Source organism: Girardinichthys multiradiatus, chromosome 2, assembly GCF_021462225.1.
Source record: "Girardinichthys multiradiatus isolate DD_20200921_A chromosome 2, DD_fGirMul_XY1, whole genome shotgun sequence".
NCBI lineage: Eukaryota > Metazoa > Chordata > Actinopteri > Cyprinodontiformes > Goodeidae > Girardinichthys > Girardinichthys multiradiatus.
In genome coordinates this window covers 17369652-17391507 of record NC_061795.1, presented here as the reverse complement: position 1 = coordinate 17391507, position 21856 = coordinate 17369652, and the positions used below count along the sequence as shown (strand labels likewise).

Here is a 21856-nt window from a genome sequence, read left to right as displayed (position 1 = left end):
GATAGCGTTGTATAAAAACAAATCAAATCCTGAAATTATTTTGTTTCTAAATTTATCATCATCTGAGTGAAATATATTTGGCTTGTTTGAGTTTGCAGATTTAGAGCTCAGTGACCTGATTGCTTCTGAGAAGTGGGGTCTTAAGCAGAGAGGTGGTCCCAAACTGAGATGGCAGTGTCCAGAGTGAGGGGTATGCACTCCCTCTGAGGTTAACAACCCTCTACATTCTGCCCAGTATTGTGTTGATTCCAGTGTAACCACACACATGCAAACACTTCACATGCAGATGTTGACCTGCTTTGTCCAACTACCTGCTTCTGTAACGAGTCAGCAGGTTTAATCCATCTATTACACTGTTTCAGTGAACTAGGTGATTCTATTAGCCCACCACATCGGCTCGTCAAAGATTACACAATTTGGTTCCAGCAATCCAACCCATGCGTTGATAATTTGCCCTGAAAAATTGGCTGAAGACAGCCATCCAATTATGGCTTTGGACCTTGTTCCCAGTGCCACTCTTCAGATAACTGTTCTCATAACCCAGCTCTTTGAAAACAGGATGAATCCTGTATCCCCTATTATTTGGCTGTTTTTCTCAGGAAGTTTTTTTCCAACCCATCCCCTCTATAATTTTTTCCTGTTTGATGTAGACATGGCTGTTGTTCAGTACACGATCAATGGCATCGTTATGTTACAGCGCGTTGTCAGATATCAGCTGATCTGGAGTTTGTTTAGGGTTGTGTCGAATAAACGTTTCTGTACTTCAGCCTGTTATTTAATCTTCTGGGAACAGATCCATCATGTCTCTGTTCCTTGTCTGTAAGTGTGGAGTTGTGCTACAAGATATTTTTCTTCATAGTTGTTACTCTGGCTAACAGATTGCACAGTTTCGTATGCTATGGTAATGTTGCGTTATTAATTTGGCCTTTAGCTTCATGATGACCAAGGTTTTATTTTAATGTTACAACTTCAAGATATTGTAGAAAGACAAGCTATACATTTTTACAGTGCCTTCCAAAAGCTTTGATTTCCCTTGACCTTTTCAACATTTTGTTCATTGTTAATTGTAAAGTGGAAAGAAAATCATAAATGTTTTAAAAATGATGTTAAATTAAGAATCTGAAAGGTTAGGCCTCCGGCGGTGCACAGGGTAAAACGTGCGACCCATATTAAGAGGCTTTAGTCCTCAGGTTGTTGCAGGTTCAACTCCTGGCCCAGGCAACCTTTGCTGTATGCTTTCCCCCTCTCTCCACCCTTTCCTGTCTGCTTACTGTTGAAAAAATTAGAAAAAAAATAAAGGCCACCAGTGCCACAAAAAACATACAAAAAAAGAATCTGAATGTTTGGCATGTATTTGTATTCACTGCCCTTTACTCTGATACTTAAAAAAAAAAAATTGTAACCAATTGCCCTCAGAAGTAAACTGTCAAAAATGAGTCAACCTTGCTCTAAATGGTGCTAAGATTTCAAGGTATCAAACATTTGAAACCAGTATTAGGTTATAAAATAATGTCTTAAACAGGGCTTTTAAATAAATCATCAGAAAATGAAAATGGTATGCAAAACTACACACCTACAAAGACATGGGAGTTGACCTAAAGAGACAGGTTGGGCAAGTAGAGCATTAATGAGAGAAGTGGCCAAGAAAATAGAATAGAGTAGAATAGTCTTTTTTGGTATTGTACTGTGGGGTACAAGAGGACTGTGGTAGATCACTGGTACTCAACTACTCTATACATTTGGCTTTTCTGGAAGAGTGACACAAAGAAAGCCTTTGTTGAAAGAAAGCCATAAGGCAATCTATTTTCACACCAGCCATGTAGCTTCTTCAACGCACGCATGTTGAAGAAGCTGCAGTAGCCAGATAAGACCAAAATTAACCTTTTGGCTTATATGCAAAATGCAATACATGATGGATCACGAACACTGCTCATACCCCTAAATAACACTATCTCCATTCTGAAACATGTTAGAGGCAGCATTATGCTGTGTTGATTATTTTCTTCAGCAAATCCTTTAGGAAATTCTGTTTGAGGCTACAAACTATTTGAGAATGGGAAGGAGGTTCCCCTCTTAGCACAACAGTGCCAGAGCTACAATATAATACATTAGATCAAAGCATATCCATATGTCAGAATGGCCCAGTCAAAGTCCAGGCCTAAATTAATTTAAGAATCTGTGGCAAGACCTGAAATTTGATGGTAAGAATGGGCAACTGTTTCAGTTTCTAGATACGAAAAGGAAGAAGAGACATAGCCCAAATGACATGTAGCTGTAGTTGGAGCAAATGTGGTTGCCTACAAAGTATTGCCTCAGGGGAACTGAATACAAATCCATGCTACTCTCTTCTTATTTTGTTTTTTTCAGTATTTCAAAATTATTCATCCTTTTACGTCACAATTAATAAAACAAACAATCTGGCAAATGTTTAAAACGGTTGTGAGGAACTACAGCCCTTTTAATAATAATTACTTTGCAAGGGTCTGTAATGTTTCATCATTTGTAATACAGTATTCAGTTTTTGGCTTCATAACAATTATGTATTTCTTAAGGATTTCAACTTTAGGATATTGTTGTTTTGTGTGATATTGTTGTGCTGCTTTTTGTTTTAATGTTAAGTTTTTTTTTTCTTTTTAGTGAGCTTTAGAACTGAAAACTCAGTTGATGGTGCTTTGCTTTCAGGTTTGGCAGCTAAGTCCCTATCCAGCTTTTCCCCAGATATTCTGGCTGTTGTTTGACCTCCCACTGAAAGTAAATGTCATGTTTCTTGGAACATAACCTCATTATAGCACATAAAAAATCAATCAAAGGGGTTTTAGAAAACAGCCTTGCCCTACGCCCTCAGACTTCAAATGTTGACACAGCTGCCCAGTAGCAATAGATATTGCAGTGCTGCTAGATGTGAGGTGTTAAATCGAGTGCATATAATTTTTAGAGGACCTTAAACCTGTGACAAGGTCTTATAATATAACCCACCCCAACTCACTCTCTTCTCACATCTTAGCCAACCAGAAAACATTAAGAAGGTCAGTTTGACCAGATAGAGATGTTCCTGTGCACGCTGATCTCTTCCCCCCATGACTTGGACTGTTTAGACTGTTAAAACAAATATGATCTTAGACTGGAGTTAGCTTAACAGTGTAATTATTTTTTCTCTGGACTCCATTCTCAGTCACAATCTAATTCTCAAATCTTAAAATGGTAAAACGCCACATTATAATTTGTGTTCTAATGGAACTTTTGAGGATTTGAGCCGAGTAAGACTCAAAATTTAAAAGTGTCAACACAGCAAAAGGCCATAACCATATATCTAGTTGAAAGCTAATATATGTACATAGGAATTCTGAATTGTAAGCAAACAACTGACTAATCTTTTCTTTATGGTGATCTTAAAAGAATTAAAGCGTAATCTTGAAACATCCGTTGGATATCTTTAAAGCTAAATCACTGTTATCTCCAAATGTTGAAACAAACAAAGAAAAATATAAGATTTAAGAAGATTAAACTTGAAAATTAATAGAAAATAATACATTCATACAAACCTAGCTATGAAACCTCATTTGGACTTTTTTGACCTTCCCGGCTCTATGCCTCACTGCTTCTCTGTCAGCCTGTGTGTTTGCACTGTTTACAGTTCAGAGATGTGGAGTCTGAGGCACTGTGCTAATTGAATAGTGAACCAGGAACGGAAGCTATTAAAGCAACTTAAAGCCAAGTTATTCACAGCCTCTTATGTGACCATAAATCTGCTTACTTTTTCTAATTCCTCTGCCACCCAAACTCTTTCTGTTGCACAAACTATATAACAACCAGATTCTTCTTATTATTTTTATGTAGGTTTATGTGAGGAAATTGAAAAAAAGGGGAGGAGAAAAGGTAGTTTTAAACAGATGTTGTATCAGATGTTTTTTTTTTATTACTTGTTTCACACTGGCCCACATTTATAGAGTGTCTTTCTAAAAATGTTTTATAGTTTGCTTCTCTTTGATTTGTTTTTATATCCATAGACTCCAACAGAAATTTACCCAGAATACATTTTAAAGTAATAGAATAGAATAGAATAGAATAAAAACAATTTTCATTGAAAACAAGATAAACAACGTTTTATGTGCCCAGATTTGTATGAAACCAGGATGTTTCTACCTATATTTGTGTCTGTCTGCAATATTCAAGCACATCTGCTTTCAGGATGACTCTTATCAGAAACAGAGCAAACATTTGTATCTCTTAAATCCCAACACATAAATCAGTCACTCCTCTTCTAGGCTATACTTACTCAAAGTAAAACTCACTAAGTTTGACTGATTCTACTGTGCATTTCACTCTTTTTTCCCCATTATATAACATTCAGCTAGCTTCCAAAATTGGCACTCGCCATAGGGGGCCAAATGGGTCTCCCACAGCCAGAAGCGCAAACAGAAATGACAAACTGCTGTAGAAAGGCCTAATTAAACATCCATCTTTAATGTCAGTCCCTCCCCACTGTAGCCCTAGCCACACATGAATGAGAGAATAATGCTATTTTGTCAAGGAGCTCAGTTTTATAATATGAAGCCATTGGTGAAGGGGATGCCCTTTAGTTAAGAGGGCCCACAGGTCACCCTTCATGTCTTCTTGTCTTTCTTCTTTACCTTCTCTGTATGTTTTCTCCTCCTTTTTCTTTTTTTCAGTCTTCCCACTGGGCCCACAGGTGAGACTACGGTGAGCAGAGCTGGAACCACCACCTTTAGCTTGCTCTTGCCTCTAGAAGGCCAAAGTGGTGCTTATTGTGCCTTGACATGTATTCGCACACAAAAACACCCATGAACAGCCATGTGTCTTTGCATGACCAACTGCTGGGCTCATGTGCTTGGATTACCAGAACGCTATGAAAGAAAACCTGTTTAATCCAAACATGGTGGCTATAGTGGAACTAAGGGGGTGGGTTTTGGTGCTCCAAGGCCTTAATACCAGGGGTTATCCCAAAAAATACTTGGATGAAAGGAAAAAAAATGAGAACAAGGGTTATTGCAAACCACCTGACCTCACCTCGCTTTTCCTAACCTCCAAAAACCTCCCCACCCCACCCAGGCATGGGGGACCCCCCGATAGGCAGCAATAAATAGATTCTTTCTTTAACATGTCTAATCCAGCTAAATAGCAACAAATCCTATTAGGCCATGACTCATAAAACCTTCCTTGCCACCTTACCCCCTCCCTCCACATTGAAGAAACCTAGTTTCCCTCCAATCCTAAGGAAAGTTAGGCCCATATATGCACATATACAATTTTGAGCTGAATGTGGAATGATTAAACTTGTTAGAAATTTTACTGTGTAAAAGGGACATTTGTTTTGTGCTTTTAACCATTTACATGTATTTTCTTCACCCCCTTCATTTAAACATTAAAGGAACAAGTATTGAAGATGGATATTGTACAGTACTATGTGTCCTACTGATTTAATTAAATTTTAAAACGTTTTTTACGACAGCTTTAATTAGTTTATTTATATGTAAAGTTAGAGATGGTGAATTTCCAAGTCAAAATATTTACTTCAGGTTAAGTCAATTTTTTCCAGTTTAGAACTTTAAAATTTGTTCTCCACGATACAAGTGGAGTACATAGCTTTCAGTGTACTAATTCACCTGAATAATGAAATATAGAATAGATTTAAACTATGAATGAGCAATTCTGTCTTTCCCTCTGAATAAGTAAAAGAGATACACTTCCGAATTGGCGCCTTAATTAATTTTAGCTCAGTTCAGTAATTCATTACAGTTTGCAGTGTTACGGTTGTCTTGTTTTGAATCTAGGTAGTATTTCCGGGACCTTGATTATGTTTAAGCTGTAAGAATACATCATTGTGGGAGTATATTGGCAGTTGATAGGTGTGACCAATTCTAAATGTGCTCTGTGTCCTTGATTTGATTTAATGACTTTGTGCAACTTCACATCCAGACATCAGGACTGAAGAGAAAATCAGATCTCCAACTTAACTTGAATAAAAAATGCCAAATTAAGGAGATAACGTGACATCAGGAGGAGGTGGCAAGCTAACTTTACTGGCATTGATTAGGCATAACATTTAGACCAAAAAATCTAACATGGAGGTAATAGCCACCAAATTATCTAGCTTTCCATCTCATTAATTAGGTTTCACTTAAAAGAGTACTTAACTCCACGCCCTTCTCTTTAAGCTCTGTCTCTCAGCCCTGTAACATTAACCCTGAGATCTTAAATTTTACTAGTTACATCTCCAAAGAAACTATTGTTAGGGACTGATCTTTTTTTTAAATTCTGTCTTGCAAACATATCCCTCTGCATTATAGATTATTTTATCTTAGTTTTCATTTTTTTTTTTCATTAAAGTAATTATTTTGTTTAAACCCTGGTAAAATTTTGATTAAAATGTAGATTTGATAGAGTTTTTGGCTCCTGGTCTCATAACTAGATCTCTCATCATTCTTGTCTTCACACAATTTGGAGTGCAGCTGTTCAGTGAAGACCTTTAAGAACATTAGTGAACAAACAGCATTTTGGAAACCAAGGAACAAACAGGTCAGGGAGAAAGTTGTGGAGGAGGTTTAAAGCAGGGTTACAAAACAATATTCCGGACTTTGAACATCTCGTCAAGGAATGTTAAGTCCAATATCTCATGATGCAAAGATTGTGGCACAACTGCAAGCCTACAAAGATATGGCAATCCACATAAAGTCACAGCGGATGTGTTTCCATGAACAATCAAATTGTGCAAATTGTAGTTACGAAAAAAAAGTTGCTTAATGGAAACAAAGCAATAAAAAAAAAAAACTACATTTTTTGATGAAACGTTTTGGCACCAGGATGAGGTGATGCTTTGGCCATATCGAAATTGGTGTGTTTTGCAAAACTGCAATGGAATCACTTTTTGCATCATACAAGCCACATAATCAATATCCCGATGTCCAAATGTCTGTGCCACCACCCTATATTCTGCACAGGTAGCCAGTTTGTATACAGCAATAACAACGTGCCTATTTGTAGGCACTGGAATCCTTGGACAAGTGTGTCATTCTGTAAATTCTGCAACTACAATTTCCCAAAAACGCTACAGTATGAGGGGCTTATCATTCCAACGCCTCAATAAGATGCCAACGTCTCCTCTCATGGTTGATGATGAGCTGACATCATCATCCATGGCCAAAATAATATATCTCATGTAAGGGTTTACATCCATCGTCATCATGTTTTTGAATGAGTCATGCATGAACAAGCTTGTTCACGTGTGATTTCAATTCCATTTCCTATTTAATGGAAACACCGCTATTGTGAAATTGTGTTTCTTTGACAGTAGCAGAATATTGAAAATGGTTTGCACACATTTGTAATGGAAACGCAGCTAGTGAAAACTAAACCTGGTGTTTATGGAAGACATTTGAACACACCATTCCCAAAGTGAGACAAGGTGGTGGCAACATCATGCTGTGGGGATGCTTTTCTTCATCAGGAACAGGTAAACTGAACAGAGGTGATGGGAATGGAGAGTTGGATGGAACTAAGCACTGGGTCATCCTGGAAGAAATCCTGTTAGAGACCGTGAAAGACTTGAGATCAGGACAGAGGTTCATCTTGGAGCAGGTCGCTGACTCAAAACATACAACCAGAGTTTTCAATAAATGCAAAAATGTAAAATGACAAAATATACAAAAGTTCTATCGGTATGTGTGGTTTTAAAAAATGCTTTTTACTTTGTCCGTAACTGAGGGTAGAATAGCATCTGCCCCACTAATTCCAATTCCACTTTGCCTTGGTTCTGCTAGAATATGTTTCCAGCTTTGTGCTATCACAACTCTCACTACATCACCCTCAGGCATTTCTTCACATAAAGGAAAAATGTCTTATCTTCAAAAGATGTCTAATTTTGAGAAGAACAGGAAAAAAAGCATATCCCTTTGACAGACCAAAGCACTAATAATCAAGCTTATCTGTCACACACACTCACAAACATTCACACACCAGTGTAGAGACATACACACACACATGGGTCCGCAGTCTTGCTGAGCCCCGACTGTTGCACATTGATGTTTGAGGCTGCTTCTTTTTACCCATCTGACTCTGAGGTTATTGCTGTGCACCATGGAAGCACAGGATATTGACAGTCCCCTGCCAGAGGGCCTGGGGGTGGTGGGGGAACAGGGAGAGTTGCCACTGACAACTCGGAGATCTCCAAAGTGACCATCTGAAAATGAAAAAGGAGAAAACGTATTAAAACAGGGGGTCAAGGAGAAGCCACGGGGGTAAATCTTTCACAGTTTTTTTTTAAAAAAGGGTCAGTGCTAATTAAGAACTCTGTCAGCTATAGCTTGGAGATGACTTTTACATTTGACCAAATGAAAAATAGTGTGTCCGAGGAGAGGCGCTGAGAAATGTGGTTTAATCCTTTGTATTAAAATACATACTACTAGTCTGGGCAAAAGAATGAATCATACGGTGCAGAACAATAGGAAGTATATTGAAGCCATTGTGGGGGTAGTCTGAGATTTGCTGGCTTAAGAGGAGTCCCCAGCCTGTGTCTGCGGATCAAAGCTAACAACTAAACACAGAGGCTGAAGGCAATGACTAAGAAGCAGAATCAGCAATTGTTGGCAGGGCAGCGTAATCACAGAGATTCAGAACCTGCTCAGCGTTCTTGTTTCATCACACTTGTCCTCTGAACATGTGTGTGCATTTGTTTCATATGCAGGAAATGGGAGGAGGGCGAGGAGGGAGTTGAACAAGCATCAAAATTCCACATGGTTTTTGTTTCCTACATGTGTTCTCTTCTTCAATAACATTAAAATGTCCAAGTCACACAGAAACCAAGAAGATACAACAGACATCTATCTCACTGTTGGCAAAGAAAGAGCAAGGAGTGGGTGGTTAGCGTCTTTTTTTTCCCTAAATTAGGGCCTCATGCTCTTTATGTTTGGTATTGTTTGAGTTCATATCCCTCCCTCATAGGTTGGACACGCTGTGCATGGAGGCCGGAAAAAACGGGTCTTTGATGTTCACATTTTATGGTCCTCTGTCAACGTATTGTCTTTTTGTTGTCCCTTTGCCCTAATTAAGACATCAGAGCGACTTGTTGACTCCAAAGAAACCTTTATTTAGGGAGGAGGGTGGAAGCCATGTGTTTCCATGTGTCAACAGTGTGTGTATGTGTGCAAATGTATGTCTCCTGTGAATGGCACATTGCGTGAGAGATGTGTACAACAACAAAGGGACACACATGACCTATTTATGCAAAGCAAGGGCTTTAACACAAGAATGAAGTTATTCATTTACAGCTGGAGGTTCCTTTAAATGGAGTGGAACGTCAATCCACCTTCAGACACAAGGAAAATCCAGGAGCACTTAAAACATAATTACTCACTCATTTAGTAGGTATATATAAATATATATTATACATAGTTATTACATCTTCTGAGATCAGATTTGTCATCAACTTTAAAAAGGACACAGACATCTACATTTTTTCATCCTGGGTCAACTTACTTTATGTGAAAAATTAAGTGTGTGTGTGACGATTTATAATATAAGGTTGGCTCACCATTTTATTGTTGTTGACACAAAACTAATTTTAAGTGATTTACCTGAGAATTTAAGAGACAGTTTGATTGGGGTCATCTGTAAGTGTGATGGTTATATTTGATTCTTCTCCATTATGCCATGAGACTATGTTGATGTATGAGAACGTTTAAGCATCTTTAGGAGGTATATGTGGGAATGGCCCATGCCCTAGCTGAGACCTTCCTTTTTATTTCCACTTGTTCTAAATCTTTACAACTAATTCTCTCCAGACCCAGGCCACTGATCTGTGGTCTGGCCTGAGCACTGGATTGTCAATATAGCCTAAGTTTCAAAGCAATGTGGAAATGATTTCTACTTTTTTTATCCTAAATTACCTAGTGTCCCATTTTACCTGAAATGCTTTTTACTTTCCTCGTCCCAAATTACCTAATATCCTTATTCACCTAAATTCACCCTACAGCATTAGACTAATTATTAATGAAAATGATAATCAATCAATGTTCTTGCTCTCCACTTTCTCTACTTGAATTATCTTCCAATAAGAATAAATTGTTTATGATTTTCCTTTAATTCAACATATAAACAAACATCCTTAACGTTTAACTGTATAGTAACATAAATATAAATACATAATGTAGCATTAATACAAATATCGTATAAAGTATTTTTTGTTTTAGAGATTAAGCAATCCAAACTTTGTGGCCAAGTTCTGACGTTTGCTTTTTGAAAAGCTTTGACCTGCCAATATTAATGTTGTAAACAGGGTTCTACTAATATTTTAAAACACAGACAAAATTAGTATGGTGTCCACATTTGTCTTTAGTATCTGTCGAGGTAGCTCAAAAAATAAGAACATAATTGCCAACCCTGTGCATCCTCTTAACAAGACAACAACAAACAAACAACAGAGTTTCTTCAGTCAGAGGCATCTTCAGATCTACTGTAATACAGAGCACTACAGGAGACCCTTCCTGCCCACAGCCACCACCATCTATGCTCACTCTTTGGAAAGACATAGTGAGAGTTACTACGATATTTACTTTCCGTGTGGAATTAATAAAATATTTTAAAAATCACTTGAACTGTATTATATTACCGATTAGCACAGTTAGCACAGATAGCTCTACTAAACTCAAAATATCTATTTCCATTCCGTAGAGAACGCAGGTTGTCGTACTCGTACCTGTCATCTTCCGCTTTATCCAGGACCGGGTTGCAGGGGCAGCAAACTCAGCAGAGACGCCCAGACGTACCTCTCCCCAGACACCTCCTCCAGCTCCTCCGGGGGGAGCCCAAGGTGTTCCCAGGCCAGCCGAGAGACATAGTCCCTCCAGCGTGTCATGGGCCATCCCCTATGAATCTTCCCGGTGGGACGTGCCTGGAACACCTCCCGAGGAAGGGGTCCAGGAGGCATCCGGTATAGATACCCGAGCCACCTCAACTGGCTTCACTCGATGTGGAGAAGCAGCGGCTCTACTCCGAGCCCCTCCCGGATGGCCAAGCTCCTTACCCTATCTCTAAGGTAGTGCCCGGCCACCCTACTGAGGAAGCTCATTTCAGCCGCTTGTATCCGGGATCTTGTTCTTTCGGTTATGACCCAAAGTTCATGGCCATAGGTGAGGGTAGGAACGTAGACCGACCATTAAATTGAGAGCTTTGCTTTTCGGCTCAGCTCTCTCTTCACCACAATGGACCGGCACAGCGCCCCCATTACTGCGGCAGCCGCACCGATCCGTCTGTCGATCTCCCGCTCCATTCTTCCCTCACTCGTGAACAAGACCCCGAGATACTTAAACTCCTCCACTTGAGGCGGGAACTCCCCTCCAACCTGAAGAGGACAAGCCACCTTTTCCCATGTTCCCAGCCGCTTTACACTTGGCTGCGAACCGCCCCAGCGCATGCTGTAGGTCTTGGCTAGAGACCTGCCGGAGTCCAACATGCACTGGGAACAGGTCCAATATAGTGCCGGCAATGCGAACCAAACTCCTGTTCCGCTTGTATAGAGACCGGATGGCCCCTAGTAAAAGGCCCCCAATTCCATACTCCTGGAGCCCCCCCCACAGGGCATCACGAGGGACACAGTCGAATGCTTTCTCCAGGTCCTCAAAACACGTGGACCGGTTGGGCAAACTCCCATAAACACTCGAGTACCCTGTAGAGGGTGTAGAGGTGGTCCAGTGTTCCACGGCCGGGACAAAAACCACACTGCTCCTCCTGAAGCCGAGGTTTGACTATCGGCCGGACTCTCCTCTCCAATACCCTGGCATAGGCCTTACCAGGGAGGCAGAGGAGTGTGATCCCCCTGAAGTTGGAACACACCCTCCGGTCCCCCTTCTTATGAAGGGGGAGCACCACCCCAGTCTGCTAGTCTTGAGGCACTGTCTCCGACCGCCACGCAATGTTGAAGAGGGGTGTCAACCATGACAGCCCCGCAACATTCAGAGACTTGAGGTACTCAGGGCAGATCTCATCCACCCCCGAAGCCCTGCCACCGTGGAGCTTTTTAACCACCTCGGTGACTTCAGCCTGGGTGATGAAAGAGTCCAACCCTGAGTCCCCAGCCTCTGTTTCCACCAGGGAATGCGTGATGGCAGGATTGAGGAGATCCTCGAAGTACTCCTTCCAACAACCGATAATGTCCTCAGTCGAGGTCAGCAGCTCCCCACCCCCACTGTAAACAGTGTTGGCAAAGCACTGCTTCCCCCTCCTGAGGCGCTGGACGGTTTGCCAGAATCGGTTCGAGGCCAACTGGTAGTCCTTCTCCATGGCCTCACCGAACTCCTCCCAGGCCCGAGGTTTTGCCTCTGCCACTTCCCGGGCTGTGGCACGCTTGGTCTCACGGTACCCGTCAGCCGCCTCAGGAGTCCTACAAGCCAACTACAGCCAATAGGACTCATCCTTCATCCGCCGCCCAATCCTCTCTGCACCGGTCCCTTACGGTTCCCCCCTGAACGCAGGTTGTTATCGAGGAAAATATTCACGTAACTGACTTAAATAATTAGTGCTGGAATATGATTTTCTCGTCAGCATTTTTAATAGGGTGCACATGGTTCCACAATAAATCTTTCACCACCAGCAAGGGAGGTCACAGTGCATTTGTGCCATCTAGTCCAACTCTGTCTTTGAACTGACATTTCCCTTCTAATTCCCTATTGCAGCCAATGCTCTTGGTTCCTTAACTACTAGCAGTGACTCTACAGTTAGGAATTTGAGTGTTATTCTGTGTAGTTCTCTTAAGGTGGATAAACAAATAATTGCTGGTATTAAGTCAAGCTTTTTCCAAATACAACTCATTGCTAAAGCAAAGCGCTATCTCTCTTTGAAGGATCTGGAGAAGGTTGACCATGCTTTTATCACCTCTTGTCTGGACTTCTGAAATTCTTTATACGTTGGGCTACATCAATCATCCCTGCAGTGTTTACAAATAGTTTAGAACACTCCAGCCTGCTTTTTAACTGGAAGCATGAACATATAACTCCAGTCTTAAAATCTCTCCTAGTCTGTCACTACATTTACTTTATAATTTTATTGCTTACTTTTAAAGTTTTATATGGTGTAGCACCATCCTATTTACATGATCTCCTCCATATCTACACACCATCACAGCCAGAGGGGATCTAGCATTCGCTTTGGCTGCCCCAAGACCTTTTACATGTCCCCTCTGCTCAGAGCATAGAATCATTTAAATGTCTTTTAAAAGCCCAACTCTTTTCCCTGGCTTTTGACTGATTTTGACATACTAAGTACTAACTAAAAATCTTAACTTTTCTTTTTTATTTAATTTGCTATTTTATGATTGCTAATGTAATTGTGAAGCTCTATGGTAAATTAAATGAACTTATATAGAACTTTTCCAGACATGCCAACAACTCAAAGTGCTTTACCTTAGAGCCACATTTACCAATTTGCACTCACCAATGTGCACACATTCACACAGCAATAAGCACAACGGTAGGTAACTTGAGACCTTGCCTAGTGGCACATCGACATGTGGCAGGAGGAAGCTCTGTCAACTGTTGTTGTTTTTGACATTCTAATATCCATGTGTTAAATGTGCGGGCATATTATATCTATACATTTATTTAACACACGTGTGTACCAACACATACCAGCTGGTTCAAAGCAAGAAACATTTATAAAGTTTATGTGTCACACTGTGTTAGGTTTATAATATGTTTCTGGAAACATAATATGTTTCTGGATTTGCAGTCTGGATGCAGAGTGCTGAACATCACCTGCTCTGACTGCAGCTGGACTGCTATATGAGGACTGGGTTGCCTGTGAGTGCTTTGGCACAGGGGAGGACCCCATATTAGCACCTGTTCTTTGTTAGGCAGAATAGGAATATGTCCTTTCATGTCAGCTTGTCCAAAAGTGTCCTGTAACAGCAGCAAAAAATTGGTTTGTTGCTAGTTGCTCTTGAATTGAATATTTGCTAAAAGGGCCAAATACTCATTAATTGTAGCAACAACATCTCAAAGTTGGCAACACTGCTTCTTCTCATTTACAGTCAAAATGAGCCGCAGACATTTCTTGATGTTTTAGAAAATATAGCTAACTTTGAGTCTTCTTTGCTCAATAACTGTGTCAACACTGAAGAGCATTGCGTCATGCAAGATCTGAGGGATTAGTCGGTGGTCATTTATTCACTGATCTGAAAAAGATTATATATTTGTCTTTCTGAACATCCAGTCATCAGTCAGGGCCAATCAAACTGAAAATCACCTAATTACTTGGTCTCCTGCCATCGTCTGTGCAATCTCTTGTAACATCATGTATTTTATTGTTTTTCAAATCACATTTGTCCCAAATAAAGGCAATGAAATATTATTTGACCAATATGGTAAGGCTATATTCAACACTGAAGTTCTCCTTCCTGATTTAAAGGAGACAATTGTTTCTGCCCAATATTGGTTTTCAGGGAATTTATTCCAGAGCAGAGGTTTGGAACTCTTAGTCAGCGGGTCTCTGATGACCTGATGGGTTTATACGGTTTACACCTGAGAAAAACCTGAAATGTATTTAGGTCCAAGACCATTCAGTGCCTTATGATCCAATATTCTGGTGCTGGTCAGGACTTTGGCCAGTCACCAACTAAAGGTTCAGTTCAAACTTATTTATAGCTTTTTACCTTCCATTCAACATGTTGCTTATTACACATTGCTCATTCAAAGGTTTCAGTCCAAGTAAACCAAATAGCACTAAACTTTACACAAGAAAGCAATCATGGCATACAAGTATGACCGTGTGTGTGTTGTTTACATCCACTAGGTTTAATTTCAGTGTTCCACAGATCCCCAGCATTGGGCTGTCTTTTGTGTTGACACAGATGTTCAGCTCTGAGCTGAGGGACATGTTTTTTGACTGCAATGCAGATGGAATCTGTTTTGGGGGGGGGGGGGGGGGGGGGGGGGGTGCAGTGTGTGTTGACACAGTATTTTTGTCCTCACTTTATTTTCCACGCATTTTAGATCCACTTGTGTTTATACAATACATACCGACCCTTAAAGTGCAACAAGATGTATTTAAGTTAAATCAGAGTGTACATTCTTGTCTAACTTTTAAAGCTAAGCTTGTCCTGAGCAGCAGCCTCTTGTTGGTAATCATATTTTATCTCATTTTCCATTCCAGGTTATCCCATGCCCAAAGGTCTGCTGTAAAAGTCCTGCGCAGAATGCAGTACTTTGTGGCCAGGAGGAAATTTCAGGTAGTATAAAGAGAAATCCCACCAGAGAAAAACAGAGTTAGAGGGAAGGTAGATGAAAAGGATAGGGCAAATATCTATCAGGTGTACCTAAGCTGTACAAGTGTGTTTTAGTCCAAGTACTGAGAACCACAAGGGACATTTAAGAAGTAAAAAAAAGATGTTCTTTGGCAAGATCCAGAAAAAGTTTTCTTTTTGCAAGAGCAGAGAAAAATATGATCTTCACCTCCTTAATGCAATTCAGCATTTATTATTTGAAAGTCATGCAACATGCACAAAACTCTAAATATGATTCTATTTTAAAAATCCTTAATTAACTGTGATACATGAGATCACAGTGTAAAAAGGAGTTGCTAACTCTTACGTATAACATAAATTACCACCAATTTATAGTTTTTTTGTTGTGCATTTGTGCCTATTGTGACATCAGTGGAGTTGTAATGGTCTCAGCTAGTAAGAGAACTCTATGAACTTTTGACATGTTTACTGTAGTGGAGGTAAAGATCATATATTTCCCGTCGAGATTTTCCACATGATCAGCAGCTGGATACTTTTGCAAGAAAAATAACTTTTGTTGGGTCTTCTACAGGGTGTAACAACTGTAACTTGGGCTCCCACAAAACCTTTACTGGAAATTAGTAAAGTAACTTGGGATTTCACAAAAAATAAATGAAAAAATCTGTTTCAGTATTTAAGTATGAAATGTAAACCTGTAAATATGGGTTTTCAATTAATAGAATATCTCTGTTTATATTAGCAATTTACTTATCATTCAAAACTTTCATACACACACTCATAGCATTGCATGGCCCCATGCACTGCTATGACTTCATGTCTATTTCATGTCTATTTTTTTCAAAACTGTAAAAACAAAATCAGCAGTAATATATTCTGCTAAATATATTCATGTGTGAGATACTTTAGCTTTGGATTTGTAGTAAAGGTTCCCGATCATAGTTTCTATATTCATGCTTTTTTCAGGTGTTCTGTATGTTTTCAATTATAGGCTAAGTGATCTCAGCTGTACAGACTATAATATGTCTAGCAGGAATACCCTAAATGGTTCACTAAGTTCATTCTGATACCCCCTGTGTCAGCATCACACTACACAAAGCTGTGAAAGGACCTTAACACGATTGCTCTCTACATGACCATGTGCCTCTTAGTGTGTGCACACACATATATGCACACACATGCATAGTGACACAAAACACACATTGAGCTCACAGTGAACTCTTTGCACCCAAGGGGGTTGGGTTTTTGTTTTTCGGAGGACCAAGCAACAAGAGGTTGTGATTGACAATAGCTTTGTGTCCCACCATGTGTGTGTGTTTTTCATATGTGTGTTTTTGTGTGCATGCGCGTGGATCCACAGCAAGCCAGGAAGCCCTATGATGTGCGAGACGTGATCGAGCAATATTCCCAGGGTCACCTAAACATGATGGTTCGCATCAAGGAGCTGCAGCGAAGGTGAAAACCTTGGGTTTGTTTTCGCCTGTTTCCTAATTCAATATTTAAAAACTCATGATATGGATTATTTGCTTGTTGCCTAGGTATTGTCTAATGAACACAACATACAAGTCATACATAACAATACATTTTCCTTTCATTCCTATAAAGATTTAAAAATGTGTCCAAAAGCTATTAAATAAATGTTTTTTATGGGGACTTTGTGCTCCCATGATGCAAAAAATGCTTTTAGGAGTTTAGGGTCAATAATTTTGTTAATGTTATTTCTTAAATTATTTGTTATCATGGCTGAATAAATAAACTCTAATAAAGGTTTGATTTTTCAACTGCAGTAAAAGATTAATTTTAAGGCACATGACAGATGTTTAGGAGTACAAGCAGATTGGGAAGGTGCTAAAATCACAAAGACTTTCAACCTTAATGTTAATAGACAAAAATAGAAGATAAATGTAAGAGGCAAACAATAAATTCAATTCAATTCAGTTTTATTTATATAGCGCCGGTTCACAACACATGTTGTCTCAAGGCACTTCACAAAGTCAATTCAATAAAATCATACAGATTTCAAGTAAGGTACATACATTCCAATCAATCCTAACTATTGAACAGTGCAGTTAGATTCAGTTATTTATTCAAATTCAAGTTTTTCTATCTAAGGAAACCCGGCAGATTGCATCGAGTCAGTGACTTGTAGCAGTCACTCCTCCTGGATGAGCATGTAGCAACAGTGGAAAGACGCTTGCATTGACTTTGCAGCAATCCCTCATACTGAGTATGCATGTAGCGACAGTGGAGAGGAAAAACTCCCTTTTAACAGGAAGAAACGTCCAGCAGAACCAGACTCAGAGTGAGCGGCCATCTGCCACGACCGACTGGGGGTTTGAGAGAACAGAGCAGACACACACAGAGAACAAAGAAGCACTGATCCAGGAGTACTTTCTATGGAAAGGAAAAGTAAATGGTAATGGATGTAGCTCCTTTAGTGGTTTCATCTAGGAAGAAAAAAACAGATAAACTCTGAGCCAGTGTTTAAGTTTAGAGTATGAAAGAGAGCACATACAGTCACAGTAAAAGCTCAGTCAGTAGCTATGCCTAGGAGAAAAATAGGGTTAAACACTGAAAGACAGGGCCAAGTGTATCATCAGTAGAAAGTGAGCATTAAGCTGTTGGCAGCAGAAGCTTGGACAATGCCCCCCTCAAGGAAGGTGTCACAGGTAGATACAGAGTCAGGCCAGGTGTAGCTTCTAGGAAGAGAAAAGAGAGAGAACATAAAGTTAAAAGCTGAATTGACAGCAAATAATGCAAATTGGACATCAGTATGAGAATGTAGCAGAGAGAGTGAAAGTGGTCATTATGTCCTCCAGCAGCCTAAGTCTATAGCAGCATAACTACAGAGATAGCTCTGGATAACGTAAGCCACTCTAACTATAAGCTTTATCAAAATGGAAAGTTTAAAGCCTAGCCTTAAAAGTAAACAGGATGTCTGCCTCACGGACTAAATGTGGGAGCTGGTTCCACAGGAGAGGAGCCTGATAACTAAAGGATCTGCCTCTAGGAACCACCAGTAACCTGCAGTCTGAGAACAAAGTGCTCTGTCAGGAATAAATGGAACAATAAGTTCTCTGATGTATGATGGAGTTTGATTGTTAAGGGCTTTATATGTGGGAAGGAGAATTTTAAATTATATTCAGGATTAAACAGGGAGCCAACAAGTCCATTATCTGAGGCTAGGAGGATATCATTAGTGACCTTCAGCAGAGCTGTTTCAGTGCTATTGCGAGCTCTGAAACCTGACAGAAACTCTTCAAACAGGTCATTGCTGTGTAAATGATTTGATTAGCAACTATTTTCTCAAGAAGTTTAGATAAGAACGAAAGATTGGATATCGGTTTGTAATTTATTAAATCCTCTTGATCAAGAGCAGGTTTCCTAGTTAAAGATTTAATTATAGCTACCGTAAAAGCCTGTGGTACATATCCATTTACTAAGGATAGATTAATCATATCTAAAATGGGGCTGGTAATCAAAGGGAACACTTCCTTAAATAATCGGGTTGGGATTGGGTCTAACATACAAGTTGAAGGTTTAGATGAAGCTAATATTTCTGAATACTCAGGAAGCTCCAAAGGATCAAAACAGTCCAAACACAGATCAGGTTCAACAGTTACTTCTAATGTTGTCTCACTTGCTGAGGATGAAGTAATCATCTTCAGGAGTATGCCAATGATTTTGTTTTTAATAGAATACATTTTATTTAAAAATAATCCCATGAAGTCATGACTGCTGAGAGCTAAGGGAATGGATGGCTCAACAGAGCTATGACTCTGTGTAAGTTGTACTAAAGAGAAACCTAGGGTTATTCTTATTCTCTTCTATTAATGATGAGAAATAAGGTGTTCTAGGTTGGCGAAGTGTCTTTTTATACAACAGTAGACTATTTTTCCCAGATTAAGTAGGAATCCTCTTGGTGTTTAGAGCACCATTTTCTCTCCAATTTTCTAACATTGTGCTTGAAAGTACACAGCTCTTTGAGTGCTCGAATGATCCTAGAGGCTATGTTGTCTGGGGCTTAAATGGTAGGGTCTCCCATGGCAAACAGGCTCTGGGTGACGGGTCAGACAAAGAGCAGTTCAAAACACCTTCATGAGGACCATACAATCGAGGCACGTGATGTTCCCCGGTACGGCGGAGCCGGAGTTTCACCCTGGAGCAAGGCCTGGGGTCGGGACTCGTCAGAGAGCGCCTGGTGGCCGGGTTGCTCATCGCGGGATCTTGCCAGGCCAAGCCCGAACGAGAGACGTGAGGACATCCCCTAGTCGGCCCACCACCTGCAGGGGGAACCAGGAGAGACTGGTGCAAAGAGGATTGGGCAGTGGACAAAGGAGATCTCGGCGGCCCGATCTCTGGATGCTTAGGCTGGCTCTAGGGACGTGGAATGTCACCTCATTGGGGGGAAAGGAGTCTGAGCTTGTGTGGGAGGTCGAGAGATATCGACTAGACCTAGATATCGGCTCACCTTCACGCACAGTGTGGGCTCTGGAAACTATCTCCTCGAGAGAGGCTGGATAGATCTCTGACTGTCATTTCGGCCTATGGGCCGAGCGGTAGTGCGGAGTACCCAGCCTTCTTGGCATCCCTGTCGGGGGTGCTGCGTAGTGCCCCTCCCGGGGACTCCAATAATTCTGCTGGGGGACTTCGACGCCCACGTGGGAAACAACAGTGACACCTGGAGAGGCGTGATCGGGAGGAATGGCCTCCCCCACCTCCCCAACCTCAAGAGGGGCCTTGGCACCTCCAATCCCCACCCTGAAGTTCCCCCCCACCAGCCCCCTACCCACGCCGAGGACGGCTCTTTCCATCCAGGAGAGGGACGTCAACAAACTCTTCAGGAGACAGAACCCCCGGAAAGCTGCTGGTCCGGATTCTGTCTCACCAGCCAGCCTGAAGCACTGCGCTGATCAGCTGTCTCCAGTCTTCACAGACATTTTTAACACCTCACTGGAGACATGTCATGTGCCAGCCTGCTTCAAGTCCTCCACCATCGTCCCTGTTCCCAAGAAGCCAAGGACCACAGGGCTTAATGACTTCAGACCCGTCGCCCTGACCTCTGTGGTGATGAAGTCCTTTGAGCGCCTTGTGCTCTCACACCTAAAAGACATCACCGACCCCCTCCTGGACCCCCTGCAGTTTGCCTACAGAGCCAACAGGTCTGTAGATGATGCAGTCAACCTAGCCCTTCACTTCATCCTCCGGCACCTGGACTCCACAGGAACCTATGCCAGGATCCTGTTTGTGGATTTCAGCTCTGCCTTCAACACCATCGTCCCAGTTCTGCTCCAGGAGAAGCTCTCCCAGCTGAGTGTGCCCGACTCCACCTGCAGGTGGATCACTGACTTCCTGTCTGACAGGAAGCAGCGCGTGAGGCTGGGGAAGCACATCTCTGACTCCCTGACCATCAGCACCGGTTCCCCCCAAGGCTGTGTTCTCTCTCCTCTGCTCTTCTCCCTGTACACCAACAGCTGCACCTCCAGTCACCAGTCTGTCAAGCTTCTGAAGTTTGCGGACGACACCACCCTGATCGGACTCATCTCTGATGGTGACGAGTCCGCATACAGATGGGAGGTGGACCATCTGTTGGACTGGTGCAGCCAGAACAACCTTGAGCTCAACGCTCTAAAGACAGTGGAGATGGTTGTGGACTTCAGGCAGAACCCAGCCCCACCTGCCCCCATCACCCTCTGTGACTCCACAATTGACACTGTGGAATCTTTCCGCTTCCTGGGAACCATCATCTTCCAGGATCTCAAGTGGGAGCCAAACATCAGCTCCCTCATCAAGAAAGCCCAGCAGAGGATGTTCTTCCTGCGGCAGCTGAAGAAATTCAACCTGCCAAAGACTATGATGGTGCACTTCTACACAGCCATCATTGAGTCCATCCTCACCTCCTCCATCACCATCTGGTACGCCGCTGCTACAGCCAAGGATAAGGGCAGGCTGCAGCGTGTCATTCGGTCTGCTGAGAAGGTGATTGGCTGCAGTCTACTGTCGCTCCAGGAACTGTACACCTCCAGGACCCTGAAGCGGGCAGGGAAGATTCTGGCTGATCCCTCCCACCCCGGTCACAGACTCTTTGAGACTCTCCCCTCTGGCAGGAGGCTGCGGTCCATCCGGACCAAAACCTCACGCCACAAGAACAGTTTTTTCCCATCTGCCACCAGCCTGGTTAACAAAGCCCGGAAACCACACTGACACTCTCCCTTTCCCCCACACCCCCCCTTTTTTTGCTGACAGGACACTTGTAACTTGTAACTCTATGAGTTACATTAACGCTCAGCTTGGACTCCTGCTTACTTGCACTGCTTTACTTGCACAATGATCACCTGCACTGTTGTATTGCTCTTGCATCTTATACTGCTCTATATTTACTCTCACTCACTTAAAACTGTGCACTTATATTTATATTATATTGTAGATATGTTTGTACTGTTTAATTTGTATTGTATTGCACCGACTACGCCAAAACAAATTCCTTGTATGTCCAAAAACGTACTTGGCAATAAAGCTTTTCTGATTCTGATTCTGATTCTGATTCTGATTTGAATCCCAGTGGTGTTTCGTTATTGGACTTCTGTGCTGGTTACGGATTGTCCAAAA

General features: G+C 41.4%; 1 protein-coding gene across 1 annotated transcript in view; it reads left to right on the top strand.

Annotated features, from left to right (window-relative positions):
• Positions 1–21856, top strand: part of LOC124877796 (potassium voltage-gated channel subfamily KQT member 1-like) — a 238271-nt gene that overhangs the window by 103374 nt on the left and 113041 nt on the right. Inside the window, exons 6-7 of the mRNA XM_047381321.1 lie at positions 15160–15235; positions 16608–16702. Of these exons, the coding sequence (XP_047237277.1) occupies positions 15160–15235; positions 16608–16702 (171 nt within the window). The remainder of the gene's footprint in view (positions 1–15159; positions 15236–16607; positions 16703–21856) is intronic.